Source organism: Pleurodeles waltl, chromosome 2_2, assembly GCF_031143425.1.
Source record: "Pleurodeles waltl isolate 20211129_DDA chromosome 2_2, aPleWal1.hap1.20221129, whole genome shotgun sequence".
Taxonomy (NCBI): Eukaryota; Metazoa; Chordata; class Amphibia; order Caudata; family Salamandridae; genus Pleurodeles; species Pleurodeles waltl.
The window spans coordinates 739,021,677-739,039,015 of NC_090439.1; the positions used below are offsets into that span (position 1 = coordinate 739,021,677).

At 44.1% G+C, this 17,339-nt stretch overlaps 1 protein-coding gene across 1 annotated transcript in view; it reads right to left on the reverse strand.

Moving 5' to 3' along the window:
* The window catches only part of TRPA1 (transient receptor potential cation channel subfamily A member 1), a 1,042,932-nt gene that overhangs the window by 185,058 nt on the left and 840,535 nt on the right, over positions 1–17,339 (reverse strand). Inside the window, exon 22 of the mRNA XM_069220348.1 lies at positions 12,786–12,875. Coding sequence (XP_069076449.1) covers positions 12,786–12,875 — 90 coding nt within the window. The remainder of the gene's footprint in view (positions 1–12,785; positions 12,876–17,339) is intronic.

Consider the following 17,339-nt stretch of genomic DNA (forward strand, 5'->3'; position numbering starts at 1 on the left):
CTAAATGCTGTCCCTCAATATTTGCAGGTGACCCTGGTTACCCAAACCTATAGTTGGTGCTGACCCCTCTGAGAAATGCCAGGACAAGGGCTGAGGAACGTTATAATGAGGCACATCGGCGAACCAGAAGGATAATTGAGGGGACCTTTGGCCTCCTGAAGGACAGGTTCTGGTTCTTCATCTGACAGGTGGATCCCTGGGCTAGTCACCCAAGAAGGTGTGCCAGATAGTAGAGTCATGCTGCGTGTTGCACAACCTGGCCCTCAGGCGCCATGTACCTTTTCTGCAGGAGGAGGAGACTGGAGTTGCCCCTGTGGCAGCAGTGGAGCCTGAGGACAGTGAGGATGAGGATGAGGAGACAGAGGATGGGGATGTGGACAACAGAACATTAGTGATCCATCATTACTTCCAATGACACACAGGTGAGACAGTGCAGCTTCACATTTCTATGACTGTTGTTGGATTCTGTGTGACATTGGCATGCTGGCATTACCCACTTGTTTCCCTACTTACTGTTACCTATGGATTGTCATTTTACGGGTGTTGGTGATATGACAACAATGTCTTGATGTGATAACAACAGCCAGCAACAGGTCATTCTTTCTATGCTCTCACTATGTACAGTTCATTTGCAATGGATGTAGCTGTTTCAATCAATACGAATTTGCAATACATGAAATACTAGTAGTCAAAGTTTGTCCAAGGGGTGTTTATTATAATACTATGATATTGAGGGGAAGGTGCAATGGAATGGGGTGATGATGGAGGAAAGTCCAGGGTATTCTTCCAGTCTGTTTGAAACACAGGTGCATTGTCCATGGGGGCATTGGAGGGGGAGCAATGGTAGTTGAAGGTGGACAAGGTGACAGAGTGGGACACAAGGGGGACATCAGGAAAGTCTCATTTCCTGGCGGTGGTCTTGGCAATTGTCTCTGGCTTCTGTCTGGGTCGCAGGGAATGTTTGTGGGGTGGTTCACCTTCTGTGGGGAGAGGGATGCTGGTGGCCTGTAGGTCCTGTGGCGAGGCCTCCTGCCCACTAGCAGCAGCGGAAGTGGAGGGCTGCCCGATGGACTGGCTAGTGGTAGGGGCCCGCTGGTTTACTGTTGCCTCCCTATGATGTTGGCCATGTCTGCCAGCACCCCTACTATGGAGATCAGGGTGTTGTTTATAGCAAGTCCTACCTGATCCCCTGATACTGTCTCTCCTGAGGCTGCCTGTTCTCCTGCACGTTGTCAATGATCTGGCCCATCGTGTCCTGGGAATGTTGGTAGGCTCCCAGGATCTCAGAGAGTGCCTCCTGGACAGTCAGTTCCCTGGTCCAGTCATCCACCTGGTGCACAGCAGACCTCCCAGTGTCCCTGTCGACCTGTGCCTCTGTCCCCTGAACGGTGTGCCCACTGCCACTGACCCCAGGTCCCTGATTGTCTTGGCTGTGAGATGTGGACTGGGGTCCATGTACAGGTAGGCACACTGCTGATTGACGTGTCCTGGGGACAGAGGTGTGGGTACGCTGGGTGGGTGCTGTGGTGTTGGTTCCTAATGGGGGAGGCTCTGTGGTGGTCTGTGAGGTGGCTTGGGTGACCGACAGTCCAGTGGTCCCTTATGGGCCAGGTAGGTCCTCCAGATCCAGAAGTCCAGAGTTACTGTCATCACTTGGGGCCTCTTCTGTTGGGGGACTGGATAGTGGTGGCACCTACTCTCCACTGACATTTGCTGGGGTACCTGTGGGGAAGTAAATGACGTATTATGCTCTAAGTGTATGACATTTGTACTCCTGTAACTTCCCCTCTATGGTTGGTGTTACCCTGCCAGCTTTTGCTTGTGAATGGTGATGTATTGTGGGATTGTTAGTTTCCCTATGCTGTGCATGCTTTAGTGATGGGTGTCCATGCAGGGCTGTGAGGGGTGTCCATGCATTGGTATGGCATGCAGGGCTTGGCATTGAGATTAGTGAGATGTGTGGCTGCAGTTTGTGGGATGGAGTGGAGTGATGGGAGTGGGGCTGTGAGTGTGAGGTGGCATGCAGGTATGGGGGTAAAAAGTGTTAAATGTTGACTCAGTGTCCAGTCCTCGGGCAACTCCAGCGAGTCCCTCAGGATGCAGTATTCCCAGTACTTGCTCCTCCCATGGTGTGAGCTGTGGGGGAGAAGGTGGGGGTCCATCGCCAGTCCACTGTATGGTGAGCTGGTGTCTAGCTGCTATGAAATGTTCTTTCCCCCGTAGGTCGTTCCACCTCTTCCTGATGTTGTCCCTTGTTTTTGGGTGCTGTCCCACGGCGTTGACCCTGTCCACTATTCTCGCCATAGCTCCATCTTCCTTACAATGGAAATCTGCTGTACCTGTGCTCCAAAGAGCTGTGGCTCTATCCTGACAATTTCCTCTACCATTACCCTTAACTCCTCATCAGTGAAACGGGGGTGCCTTTGTGGGGACATGAGTGTTGTGTTGTGTGTGTTGGTAAAGTTGTGTTGGGTAATGTGGTGAGGTGTGTGATGTGTGGTGCGTGAGGGACGTATGGGTGTAAGTGGTGTGTGTGTCTAGTTGTCACAGTGGTATTGGTGTCAGTCTGGTGGCAATGATTTGTATTTATAAAGGGTTGTGGGTAATGTGGGTGTGTGTTTTATAGTGGTGTGGGTGTGGTGTGCACGAGTGTCAGGTGTGTGTCTTTAGTATTGGCCAATGTGTGTTGTTTTGTATGTGGGTTTCCATTCTGAGTACGGTGATAAGTACCGCCAATGGTTTACCGCCAGTGAATGTCCGCTGTTGTGATTCGTGGGTCATAATGTGATGGGCGTTGTTCTGTTGGCCTAATGGTATGGATGTTGGTACCACCACTTTAGCACTGACCTTTGGGGTGGCAGATTTTGTATGTGGCAGTATTCTGTCAGATTGGTGTGTGTGTGTCATAATATGGCAAAAAGATATTTGCTACTGCGGCGGTATGTTGGTGGCTGTCACCGTAGCCGTAAGTGGGATTTACTACCAATTTCATAATGAGGGCCTAAATGTCTAAGACAAGCAAATGACTACTTTCTAATGGAAGAGGTAGGTCTTGCAGTCATGAAAAATGATTTTGAGTCATGTCATATTTTTTAGATGCATTGCACTTTGATCTTAGGGCTCTTCAGGGACTACCCTAGAGGTAAATTGTATATATTAAAAAGGAAGGTTTAGGCCCGGCAAGAGGTTTTGTCTGCCAGGTCAAGATGGCAGTTTAAAACTGCACACACAGGCTGCAGTGGCAGGCCTGAGACATGTTTGAAAGAGCAAATTAAGTGGTGGCACAATCAGTGCTGCAGGTGCACTGGCAGCTTTTAATATGCCAATGTTGCCATGTTTTAAGGAGCTGACAGGTCTACTAAAACACTGGGGCGGCTTCCATAACTTGATATCCTTCATTTTCCTTTCTATGGGAAAATGTTATGACCCATTATTTGCAAATACCTCATATACTCCTTTCTGTTTGGGAAACTGCTGAAAATGTTCTATATGTTTTTTAGCCCATATTTTTATATCACCCTTGTGCCACGCAAGGGGGCGCAATGATGACACAAAACCTAAATGAGATTAGACAGGCCATGCAATGCCATTTTGTGTGGCGCTGCATAGCTTAATAAATCTACAGTAATGCAAGGCAGCGCAACTTGCGGCCTTGCGTTACTCTGTTCCACGAAGGCGCTCCATGAGTGGAGTGCAAGTGTTCCCATGCATTTGCCAATGGATTTTGGTGCATTTCTAGATTTATAAGTAGGGGTAGTCGTGGGAATTCAGCAAAATGCTATGCCTCCCCAGGTGAGGCATAACAAAAGGAAATATCCTAATTTCTCCTTGTTTTTCCTTTTTCTATGTGCTGCATTCTGCAGCACACATAGAAAAAGGAAAATGCCTCTAAGGATTGTTTTTGTGCAGGAAGGTGTCTCTTTTTCATAAAAACAATCCTGCCTGGTTATCAACTCAATAGTTGTGTACACCATTACCTTTAGATCAGATTTTTGTAGCAAATTTATCTTCTGTTAACTGTAAAGGTCAGTGAACTTTACTGGTGGTCAATATCTAGTCTTTGAGTCTCCCTCCTCCCACTTCCTTCTTCCTCCATTCCCCTCTAACTGCCTGCTCACCCAGACACTATTTGCAAATTAGAAATATGAGCACAACCTCTTTCCAGGTGCAGTCATATGGTGGTTGCTTGGAACCTGCTATGCTGGGCCTGCAGGTGAGTCTAAGAACACAAGACCTCACCACTAGCCTATACTAGCCCTCCCCACCAGAGGTTTTCAACCCAGGGGTCAAGGCAAAGGGAAGAGAAGGCAAGGGTGACTTCCCTCTTTGGGCCTGTTTAGGCCTGAGGGCCTAGGGCAGAAATGCTGCCCAAAAAACTACATATCCTAGTCATAAAAAACACATCTCAAACAACCAATATGCATACAATCTGTCAACAAATTAACACCTATGAATTCCACCGAGACAAGGTCACTCCAGACAAACCTCTCTCACCAAACAATATCCAGCTCTACAAAAAACTCCTACCTACCCTTCTCCCCCTAAGTCCACAAAAGGGCCCCTTCAATTCTACACACAACCCACAACTCACAAATAACCAATCCAAAGTATGTGTCTCCCTATACCACTACACCTTAGTACATATTTATACTCATCTCAATCAAGCACACTAGCCTTTCCTGGCTACATCTTTCCACTATCCTCTGCCCAATCCAAACATTATCCATGACCCTCTTTCATACCCTCCTCATATGCAACCCATCTCTTCTTGCCACCCAAAACCTAGGCAACACTCTTTCAACTCTCCTTCTAACCAATAAAACAACCTTTCACCTAATCTCCCTATATATAACTCTTCTGAGCCTTATTTATCCTTTCCGCCACTCCCCAGAGACTCTCCTTTAACACCCAACCCTACCCCATCCCTTTCTTCATCCTCTACACTATCCTAGTCCTTCACATTCAAACCCTACATTTTGCCACCACACCAACATCAAACAATATTAACCAATCAAAACAAACCCAAACACCCACACAACCTTTTTCTGTAAAACAGCTCAGACATTCCCAGCTCCCATCCATACCGGAATACCAGCATGCATCCACTATGGACTAAATGCGAACACAGATAACAAACACTTTCACCCATCTCTGCTAGTTTCCAAGCAACAAAGACACCAACCATTCAGTTCAGAAAAGTACAGCAATTTGACTCACTCAAAAATCTATCATCCATTGCAGAACTTAGAGACATAAAACCAGACCCTCATGTTCCACTACCACCTCTCACTCACATCCCTTCCACCTTCAAAAAAAGAAAGCCACACCACACTATTCCTCATACCTTCACTTCCCTTTGCCTACCACACAGCAATGCTACTTTCAAACACAAAAGTACAGCAAATACAATCACAAATATCACACCACATACAACCTCCAACCTCCAGCAACAATACTCACTCTTCCATAGCACAAAATCAAACCACCTCCAAAATAGCTCTATTAAACTGCTCCTTTAAATGCTTGCTCTATCTCCAAAAATGAGTACTACATCTTTAACTTATTGACTGACACAAAACCTGATAAAGGGGGTCATTTCGACCCCGGCGGTCGGTGGAATAGTGTAGGTATTACCGCCAACAGGCTGGTGATACCTACCTCCACTATTATGACATTGGCTGTTTGGCCAAAGCCAAACCGCCAATGTACCACACCAACCGCCATAGTGGTAACGACCGCCGGGCTGGAGACTACAGTCTCCAGCCCGGCAGCCGTCACTAGGCCGCCTATGGCTTTTTGACCCCGCCCACTGCCATGGTTTCAGTGGTTTTTGTACCGCCACAGAAACCATGATGGTAGGCACTATCAGTGCCAGGGAATTCCTTCCCTGGCACTGATAGGGGTCTCTCCCACTCCCCTCCCCCTCTCCAGACTCTCCCACACCCTCCCCCTCCCTCTCCTGCCCCCTGCACATTTACACACATACACGCACATACATACACACCCATACATACATGCATACACACATTCACCCACGCATTCATACATTCATACACACTCACAGCAACACTCAAAAACATACATCCAGCCACACACGCAATCTCACGACACAATATGCACGTCCACTCACACCCACTCATGCACACACGCATTACACATGCATGCACCCATTCACACACAGTCACCCACACACCCACAAACGCACACAACACCCCCTCTCCTTTCGGAGAACCCGACTTACCTGCATGCAGTGGGTCCTCCGGCAGGAGACGGGACACCACGCTGCTGCTAGCAGCAGCGTTCAACAGGAAAACACTGCCAGGCCGTATCATGGAACATGATACGGTAGGCGGTATTTCCCTGGTGTGGTTCTGCTGCTGGCAGCTGCGCCACCTTACCGCTGTCTGCCGCCATGAACGTAAACGGAATTCCGCCAGCCTTCCGGTAGAATCCCGTCTATGGTCCTAATGACGTGGACGGTCGGTAGCCACGGCTACGGTATGTTGGCGGCTGTCAACGTGGCTATAGGCGGCATTTGCCGCCAAACTCATAATGAGGGCCATACTCTTCATAATTGGATCATGATTGGGGGAAGACATAGCCCTAGTATTGCATGAAGCTGTTCCATCAGGCTATCAAGATGTAGGGAAAAATTGCATAGGAAAATGAGGAGATGGATTAGCCATCATAATGAAGACAACTACTATCACCAAAGTCAAGAATGCCAAAACGGTTGTGAGGCTTGAAAGGTAAGGTTGGGATCCAGGGTCCTCCTTATCAGATATACCCCTACCCCAACCTTTTCTTTTACATTTTTCCTTCTTTACTGACCTCCATCTAGCAGTGAAATATTCCCATACGCCTTTCTAGATAGAGTTTCAAACCTGTTTACCAAATATTTATCCTAGCCATCCTTTGTGACCTCAACATATGGTTTGAGAAACCTTTTTATGCCTTAATCCAAAACAATTCTCACTGGCCTAGACATGCTCTACCTGCAACAGGTCATTCCCAAACCCACACACATTGTAGTACACACCTTAGATGTAATGTAGATGTGGTCAGAGCACCACCTGGTTACCTTCCAACATAAGACTTTACTATACAAAAAAGTGTTGGATGGAATGCTTGAAATCTAGCTCATTGGTAATCACTAGGGTTGCATTCCAATCCATCATTATTTTGCATATCATGTCACCTTAGTTTAGATTTAGCTATACACAAATCAGTCTTGATCCTGCTCTAATGGGAACAGTCTAGCTTGAACAAACAGCTCAGTCCTCTCTGAACCGGAACACAAGCAACCCATAACCTATTAGGACTGGCATCCTTGGCATGGTGTCCCCTGTCTTTTTTGACTCTGCTTCCCATGTTTTGACTGTGTGCTGGATTCTGTTTTTGCTGGTGTTGTTACTCTGGGCACTTTATCACTTCTGACCAGTGCTAAAGTGCAGATGCTCCCTGTGTAACTTGTATGTGTAATAGACTTTTCCATGATTGGAATATTTGATTTACTAGTAAGTCCCCAGTAAAGAGCACCAGAGGTGCCAGGGCCTGTAAATGAAATGCTGATAATCCTTCCCTTTTTATACATGTAAAGCACCCCTAAGGTAGTCCCTAGGTACCTGCATGGACAGGGTCCTGTGTATTATAAAGGTGGAACATGTAGTGATTTGTTTTTCTTGTCCTAATAGTGAAATACTGCCAAAATTCGGTTTTCACTATTGCAAGGCCTATCTCTCTCATGGGTTAACATGGGGGCTGCCTTTAAATAACTTTTAAGTGCAGTTTTCCTTTGGGAGCAAATTGAGATTTGCAGTTTAGGGTCTCTGAACACACAATTCAAAAATAGATCTTTTGTAAAGTTGGTTTTTAAATTTTCAAGTTTGAAAATGCCACTTTTAGAAAGTGGGCATTTTCTTGCTTAAACCATTCTGTGACTCTACCTGCTTGTGTATTTCCTGTCTGGGCCAGACTGACAGTTGGGTTGTTTGTGAATCTCCACTAGACAGTGACACAAAGGGAGTTGGGGTGTAGCCAGCATAACGTGATGGGCCATCTGGGTTAGAGTGGAGGGAGGAGTGATTACTTACACCTGAAAGGGCTGTGCATGTCTTTCACACAATGCAGTGTCCAACCTCCTGGTGTGAGTCTGGAGCCAGGTCTGGGCAAGGCAGGATCGTGTGAACTTGCCTACTTCAAAGGCAGAAAGGGGTATAAGTAGTGGACCCAAAACCCCAGATTTTTAAATTATTTCCAGAATTAAAAGGAACCTCTGCCAAGGAGAAGAGCTGAAGAGCTGAAGGAGAGATACTGCCCCTTTGCCTGTGGTTGTGGTTTGCTGGGTTGGCCTGCAGTTGCTGTGCCTGCCTGAAAGAGGACAAAGACTGGACTTTGTGGTATATTCCTGCTTGTGAAGTGTCTCCAGGGGCTTAGACTGAGCTTGCCTCCTGGTTTGAAGTCTCAGGGCCATCAAAGACTTCCCCTGCCAGCACTTGGACTCTCTGCTGAGACTTCTGCCCTGTCAAGTGGTGCCATATCCAATCCCTGGGCCCTTGAAAGGTGAAGCTGGTAGAACCAAGGTGGAAATCCACGCACAGGAGCAGTGCGGAGAAAAATCTCATGCACCACCTGCACAGTGACTGTAAAAATGAAGCACCACCTGCATCGCGGCTGAGAAATTGACGCATCACCTACATTGTGGGTGGGAAATTGACACATCAACTGCATTGTGGCTAGAGAAACAATGCAACACCTGCTTGAGGCTGCTGAAAATGATGCTATCCTCATGCAGCATGGTTTTCCATCACCTTGCTACTGAATTTCACACACATCATTGCTTGGCATCAAAATCAACGTGAAACTTTGCGGATCCAAGGTGCCCTGTCTGGAAATCAATGCATCTCCTACCCGACTGGAGAAGAAACAGAGCATGGCGCCACTTTTGAGTAAGGAATGTATTCAATTTATGCATCACTGACTTTTCTGATGTACCCTAGCCCTGCAGCTTTATTTTTGACGCAAACTGGGCACTTTGTGTAACAACACTGCTTCCATTGTTTTCTATGGGGTAAGATTCTATTATTTTGAAAATTATTAACTTTACTTGTGTATGTTGGATTTTTGTTGTTTTGGTCTTGTTTGATTTAGATAAATATTGGCTATTTTTCTAAACTGGTATGGTGTCCATTACTGTGTGTGTTGGTTCAAATACTTTACACATTGCCTTTGAGATAAGCCTGACTGCTTGTGCCAAGCTACCAAGGGGGTGAGCCGGGGTTATCCAAGTGTGTCTCTCCTTTACCCCGACCAGGGTGTGGGTCCCTGCTTGGACAGACTGCAAACTGACTGCCTTGCCTTGATTAGGGCTCATCAGCCAGTAGTAGGGTGGTTCAAGTGGCACAGTGTGCATAGGAACCATGTCCGATTGGACCTATATGTTTGTTCAGTTTTGAATGATTCATCCTGTTGTTGGTATACTTCATTATATCTTATGTCCTTCCTGTAACCATGATGAATCTACAGCTGTTGGATACGTAACAAAGAAAATGTTAGAAATTGCTGAAGACAATTGCACATTTATGTTTAAATCATTAATCTCCTTAACATTGAACGTAGGATGTTACGAGCAATGACCAGTAATAATAGGTATAGTACATATAAAATGTTTCCAGGATGAGTTAATTGAAAACATTGGGTAACCTTCATCTTTTTGATGAGATTGAACTATTTTTATTGCAGGTGTGCCCGCATGAAAACTTTAAGAATGTAGATAAGTGTGTTTATATGGACAACTCTTTGTTCATTAATGCACTGTTAGCCCAGTGGGGTTCATATTCATGTTATTTCTGAAAACAAGAGCTTCAGTCTATGGGGATGTGTGATAGCGTGACATTTATATTTAATGTCTGTTATAGGCCATTACATATTTACAGATGGTGCGTATGTATCCTGCTGAAGCATTGTACTGTTATGTCTGTCTTTAATGGTAACAAATGAGCACGGGCACTTTAAATATAGTTTGTATCAGCCCCTCTTCACCTGTGATCAAGGCTTTGTCAATGAAACGCGTAGGGGTCCAATGCTGGATTTGTCATTGAATAAATTTGCACTTTGGTGGTGTCCTTTTGAGAGTGCATCCTTCCTTCCTTTGTGGTGTCAGATGGAGGAATTGCTGTCTGCATGCTTTGGATACAGATCAGATTAAGTATAATAGGTATATGCGTGTCTACCTACATGAATAAATATATGTATATATTTAGATATGTGTTTATATGTCTGTATACACATATATAGGCGGTCATTCTGACCTTGGCGGACGGCGGAGGCCGTCCGCCAAGGTACCGCCGTCAGAACACCGCACCGCGGTCAAAAGACCGCGGCGGTGATTCTGAGATTTGCCCGGGGCTGGCGGGCGGCCGCCAAAAGACCGCCCGCCAGCCCAGGGCAAATCAACCTTCCCACTAGGATGCCGGCTCAGAATTGAGCCGGCGGAGTGGGAAGGTGCGACGGGTGCAGTTGCACCCGTCGCGTATTTCAGTGTCTGCTAAGCAGACACTGAAATACGTTGTGGGGCCCTCTTACGGGGGCCCCTGCCGTGCCCATGCCAGTGGCATGGGCACGGCAGGGGCCCCCAGGGGCCCCGCGGCACCCCCTACCGCCATCCTGTTCCTGGCGGGAGAACCGCCAGGAACAGGATGGCGGTAGGGGGTGTCAGAATCCCCATGGCGGCGGAGCGCGCTCCGCCGCCATGGAGGATTCTGACGGGCAGCGGAAAGTCGGCGGTACACCGCCGGCTTTCCGCTTCTGGCCGCGGCTGTACCGCCGCGGTCAGAATGCCCGGCGGAGCACCGCCGGCCTGTTGGCGGTGCTACCGCCAACCTCCGCCATGGCGGTAATTACCGCCGGGGTCAGAATGACCCCCATAATATTTTTTGTTCATATCAAAAAATCCCTACCACCTCTCTATTTCCACTCACTCTCTGACTTATCCCAACCATGGACTTCCAAAATGCTTTCCAAATCCTTCTCTCTTTTCTAATGAATTCATCCCACTAATTATGCAACATGCCTACCACTTCCAATAACATCTTCCCTTTGCTAATCCACTTCAAATAATCTATCCCCATTCAAAAAACTTGAGTATATGCATGAGATCTAAAGAGCATAAACTTAAGAAGGTTACCACAACTAATCCTACAAGGAAAAGGAAGCACATATTACTAATCTACTACCTATTTATCTCTAAACTTGTGTTCCAGAGTAGCATGCTACTGGAGAAGTGTGGCACAATGGTTAGAGAGGCAGACCCTGATGCAGAGATCTACCCCGGGGCCAGGGTTCAATTCCCACCTTGGTGGTTCTTGGGCTCAATTTACCTGGATGGGATATTTCTCGCCTTGGTGCCTACTCTAATTCATGGGTCTCACTCTGGGCAATAGCTTGCTTAATCTCCACAATGGTCCCAACAGCACTGGGGTGCCTGGCTTCACCTTGGGGGTTTCCCAGGAGTGGGCACCTCACAGGGAAAAGCCAGGAGGGGTTCCACAGCAGTATGTGTTCAGCGCCTTGATACCTTAGGGTCGGAGTGTGCTTTACAAGTACAAATTTACATTACTTGATGCAAAGCACTTCAACACCTTTCCAGGGGTAGTAAGTGCTTGATAAATAGACTTTTCAATTACAATGTAAATTAGATTGGCTTTTTGAATCAGTCCTACGTTTTTGCTTTAGTAATTTATTCTGTATTTAGAAGAAACATTGGTATTTGTTTTCATTCCAGGCTCTGGAAGTTGCAGTGCATAGGTTGCAGGTGCACCCCCAAAATAATCATGCTGGAGTTCAGAAAGTGAATGAGCAAAAAAGAGCCTTTAAATTATATTTTTATCTTTTCGCTTTTGCTGTGCTTTTCAAAGCACAGCGCTAATGTCAGGTTATGTCTTATGGGAAATTGCTGCTTATTCCTTTATCAGGGATATTAATGTTTGCTTTTCTTCCTCTAACTGCAACATTCAGGATTCAAAGTTGGAGGATGTTGTGAATGAACTATCTGACAATCTTGCCATGGTAGAGGGAGTGTGAAAGGAAAAGCTGTATCAGTTCTGTTTCTAACACACAACAAAATTTAAATATCTGTAAATGAACTGTACAAATATTTAAAAAATATATCAGCATTTAGGAAAGAACAAATGAAGCACAATTTTTTTTGTCATTCTGATGTGTGATGGAAATTAATATTTGAATAGGCTCAAAACCACCATACACTTTACTTGGTGATGTGCAAATGTTAAATTTAAACCCGATTTCCAATTTTTCAATTTTTATCTGTCAAACAGCATCTCAGTGCATATTTGTGGCCACTTCAAGGCAAAATTTGCATCTGTAAATGAATGTGCGCTTCCATACCATGCTTTAGTAATATATGTTTGTCAGTGTGCTTAAAACTGCACCACTACATTTATACATTTACTATATTTGTTCTTTGTGTGGTGTTTGGATTATTCCATTCTCTATGGTTCCAGTGATGTAACACTGATGGCAGCACACCTGCTATGAAAATTGTTCCAGCATCTCTGGTTTTCAGGCTCTGTAGATAAAGCACTCTTGTATCCCCAAACTCTAGATATGCTTTCGAAAATTAGAAAATAAATAGATAGCTTACATTGTACAGAATTTGCTAAAGAATATTGGGTTGAATCAGTGGGAGCTTTTATGATTTTTCTAAACCAAATATAAATTGAGTTCTTAAGTACTAGAAAAGGAAGTAGCTCTTAGAGACCAATTACCTGTTGGATGATTTGTACTATTTCTTTAATAAGTCCAAATAGGCTCATTCCAAACACGATGCTCATGCACACTCTTGTGAAGTAGGAATCCTGGAAGATAACATTAAAAACTGTATTACAAGAAGGATAAACTACGAAAGTGTTCAACTTTGAAATATACCTTTATGCACCTACTGCTCGCTGAGGTCCTGATTTAGAAAACAGGTTCCACAATAAATATTGTTTTGAATTACTAACTTCCAAATCATTTTATACGTTATTTGCATTTATGAATAGTTACAGCCAAAAGCGTTGTTTCTGTTTGTGGATAATGAACATTAAGGTGGATTTTCTACAGCTGAATCTCTACATTAATGGATGAGAAGGACTTTTGCCACTTGACAGCAGGGGGCGTTGGGAAGATGGTGATTCAACACATTAATCAACCTACATTTCAATTTGTACTATTTTTAAACCTTCATTCAAGCTAGCTCAACTTAAACTGCCTCACACAAACTTAGAAATCAATCCACACATCTTAAATGTATTCTTTTCAGAGCATGCATGTTAGAAACTAATTTCAGATGAACAACTCATATCTACAGACACCATCAATATTTTAAATCATTATTACATCATCTTGATTTGCATACAAATGTACAATTTGCACCCTTTATAGACACTGAACTGGACTCATAAACTAAAATACAAAACGTGTTTCTCGTTTTAATACAAATGAGAAAAATAGACAGACACTCATTAGATGTGATGTAATACGCAACATGGACCTGATGAGTGCTCCCTTTGCTCATGCAACCTCTGTGAAATAATACAAGGAGATGTTTAAAATGATCTTGTTTGGTGAACGAAGCATTTTTAATACCCTTCAAGTGGACAAAGCACATTAGAAAAGCCTAAATAGAAGAGAGCCATTGAACATTAGATGATATAAATCTCCTTGCTTAATCCAAAATGGAATATAATTGAAGGATTCAGAGAGGTTTTACTGTTTCTGAATTCTTTGAAAAGTTAGTTCTTGTATCATGCGATGTTAATACAACAAAACCAATCAACATCTATAGAACATACTGGAATATTTTCATCCTATATTTGTAGAAGACAATTGACATTTAGGTGCATATTTAAGTAAAGTGGCAGTGCACCTAGTGCAGCGCCACTTTTCTTGCGCCCCTTAGTGTGCCCTTACCGCCACCATGCGCGCACTGTATCTAAGATACGGTGCACCATGGTGCAGGGTAGGGGGCAAGGGTGTCATTTTTATTGACACTATTGATGTACTCTGCAGGAGTAGCGCCAAAATATAGGGGATTATGGCACAATTTTAAAAGTCCATGTTTAATTCTTACATCAGCACACACCACATTTGACACATTTAGAGAATCATTAATAATCATACAAATCTTGCATTAAGAAGAGACAACAAATATTTTTCTGTCATGAAAAGCTTTTAACAGTTGATTAACTTTAAAATACCAAAAGTCACTCATGGGAACACAGTCACAACCAATGTATTGCTGGTAGATATTATTGGGAGCAACGTGAAAGGAAAAGATAACAAAATAATTACCAAACAAAATGTAATGCTATGTCTGGGTACTAGTTCTACATTTAGATGTCCACAGTTGAGCAGACTGCTCAAGCAATCCACAATCAAATATAACGAATTACATTCAAGTTACATAAAAAGCAGATTTCAACATCAAATTCACTCTAAAAGCACATTTAGTGCAAGTGGGGCATGTGGAGGCAGGACAACAATACAGAAGAAGTTACTAGATAAAAGAGCAACTAGTGACTACTTGAATCAGAAATATGTCTCTAGAATTAAAGAAAACACACCACTCAATACCAGAGTTGCATGCACATGTGAAACATATCCACTTCAACAATTTAATTTAACATAAAGCCCCTCATACATACCCTGAGAAACCCCGAAAAACTACAACTTTTCAGCGGCTCAAAGTGGACAGATGCAACTGCACAATGCTGACACATCTGTTCCACAAGCATACTTATCATCAAAATCAGAAGAAGAAAGGCATGCCAGAGAAAGAAATGTAGATTATAAAAACATTGCATGACTTTGCTGGCTGCTTATATGGAAACAGTTAAAGCCTAAATAGGGCCTAGTCTAGCTCAAGGACTTTATTGCTCATCCATAGGTGTCTTTTGAATGGTATCATCTCCATGTGTTGTTCCAGAATTCTCAACAGGTAATCTGTAAATTGCTTTTTGGTTAATTTGACTTTGTTATTCTAGAATAGGGTATGAAAGTTATATAACTTATGAGCTTATTTGCCAATATTTTAATTTCAGCACTTAGGTGGTAAAGTCTTTTGGCACAGGGACACTGGCATTATTGTCAGTGAAGCCGGATGAGGTGATAAAGGCCCACTAAAGTCTTACAGTAATCTCAGTCATTGTCTTTGATAGACTACTGCTGTGTGCCATGAAGTGGTGAAGAGAACTTGTGAGCTCTGTTCCATGTGATGTTGTAGTGTGGCTGCTCCAGATGACACCGCTCATCCTCTTGACAATGTCATTCAGTGCACTTGGCTTGTCTCTCCAAGTCTTTTGGGCAAGTAGCTTCTTAATGTTTTTCTCATCAGGACATGAGATCTTGCATCCATTATTTTATTTAGGACCTACTACTGCCCTACAGTAAATGGTGATTGTTCTGGGTTTGCATTGTGCAGAACCCAGACAGGCAAGCAATGATATATGCCATGGTAAAGAAGTCCCAGATTAATTTGGTTTCTTCTTGTATTCATTCTGACCCAACATTTAGGACAAACAAGTGGAGTGAAAGGGATGAGTGGTGTGCCAGTGGGTAGAGTGTTCAGTTATTCTCCAAAACATTACATTTAATTTAACATCCCACATCTCAGGTGCACTCATTTAGCAGGTTATTTGAATGATGCTGTTTTCTGCAGAAGAACAGCACATCCCACCCCATTGTGTCATCAGTGCAAATGCATGGTGCCCGGCTGGTGTTCAGGTAGCTAGTTGGAGTTGTTGTGATGTGATGTTTGAGTACTGTTGCATACCAGTTTGCAAATGTTACTGCTTGGAAAACAGATCTGGGAAAGACCAATCTTTAAAGCTACAAGGTATCATATATACAGGTAAAGTTTTGCAGCAATCCACAAAAGACTGGGCTACTGTGTCAAGTCAATTCCGTTGAGTAGTCAATCATCTACTCTCCATGTGGTTAGAATTTGCATCCACAAATTGCTTTTTCTTGTCATAGTGGAATATGTGCACTGGACTTTGTGCATAACTTTCTCTTCAATTGTGGGCATACTTTTCCCACCTGGGTGTGCTAATTGTTCTTCATGATTTTAACCTTGAGTGTTGCTGCTGAAAGTTTATGCACCTCTGTTTTTATGTCACTTCATTAGGAATCTTGGACCTGAATGCATTCTAGAAAACCACCTTCTCTTAGGGGGTAGGCATGTGGCAGGGGGTGGCTACTGGACCTCAACCATGATGCATGAGGTGGATTGCATCTGATGTCTCTAAGCCCATCTTATTATGGCTCTGCAAAATGGACCAAACACAACCCTTTCAGGAGTTGACTCTCAGGAAGCAAGGGTAAGCAGTTACAGGATGGAAGTGTGGAGGTGCTTGAGCTCAGAGCCCAACAATCAATTAACAGACCCATTAAGGTGGATGTCCGGCAACTGCTTAGCTTTTTTAAGACAGAAAATACTTTAATCACACAATAGTATTCAATACTTCACACTGCTACGAATCGAAACAAGTCAGTATCTCTGGGCACAATGTTGGCAGATGCTGTGTCTGGCCTGCTTCTTCATTGTCCCCACAGACTACTGGTTTTCTTCCCAGTTCTGGGTGTCTCCTCTCTACTTCTAAGGGTCAAAAAGAGTAGTATGAATCCAGCACAGGAGCAGTTTAATCAACCACAGTAGGTATGTGAGAGCAGTCTCCCGTCTCACACCCCTTCCAGTTGTATCAGTTCTCTCAGTGTCACTATCAAGCCACCTGGTACATGTGGGGTGCCTCTACACACTCCAAGGAGCAGCGGCACACTGCCAGGAAGTTCTGGAGTATTTTTGATTCAGAAGCTGAGCAGTGTTTGATAGTGTGTCCATGCAGCTCCTACGGGCTACAGTGGCAGGCCTGAGACGTTATACAAGCCTGCTGTAGTGGGTGACATAATGGGTGCTGATGGCTATGAATAGCATTCAATTTACAGGCCCTGGGTACATGCAGTACCATTTACTAGGGACTTACTAGTAAATCATATGCACTATTTAGATGTAGGCTAGTTTTACTATATTTAAGGAGAGAACCCAAAGATGTTAGCACAGATTAGCAGCAGTAAATCATGAAGTCTTCATGCTATCAAGAATGAGTTCAGCAAACTAAGGAAGTAAAGGCAAAAGGTCTGGGGGACTACCATGCCAAGGATGTCAGGCCTAACACATGGTATGCTATTGTAGTGTGGTCAGTTTTATGTATCCTTTGCGCATTAGCTTCAGGCTTTAGGCCTTTGTGCACTTTGCCCTGGATGTATTTTATTCCTTTGCT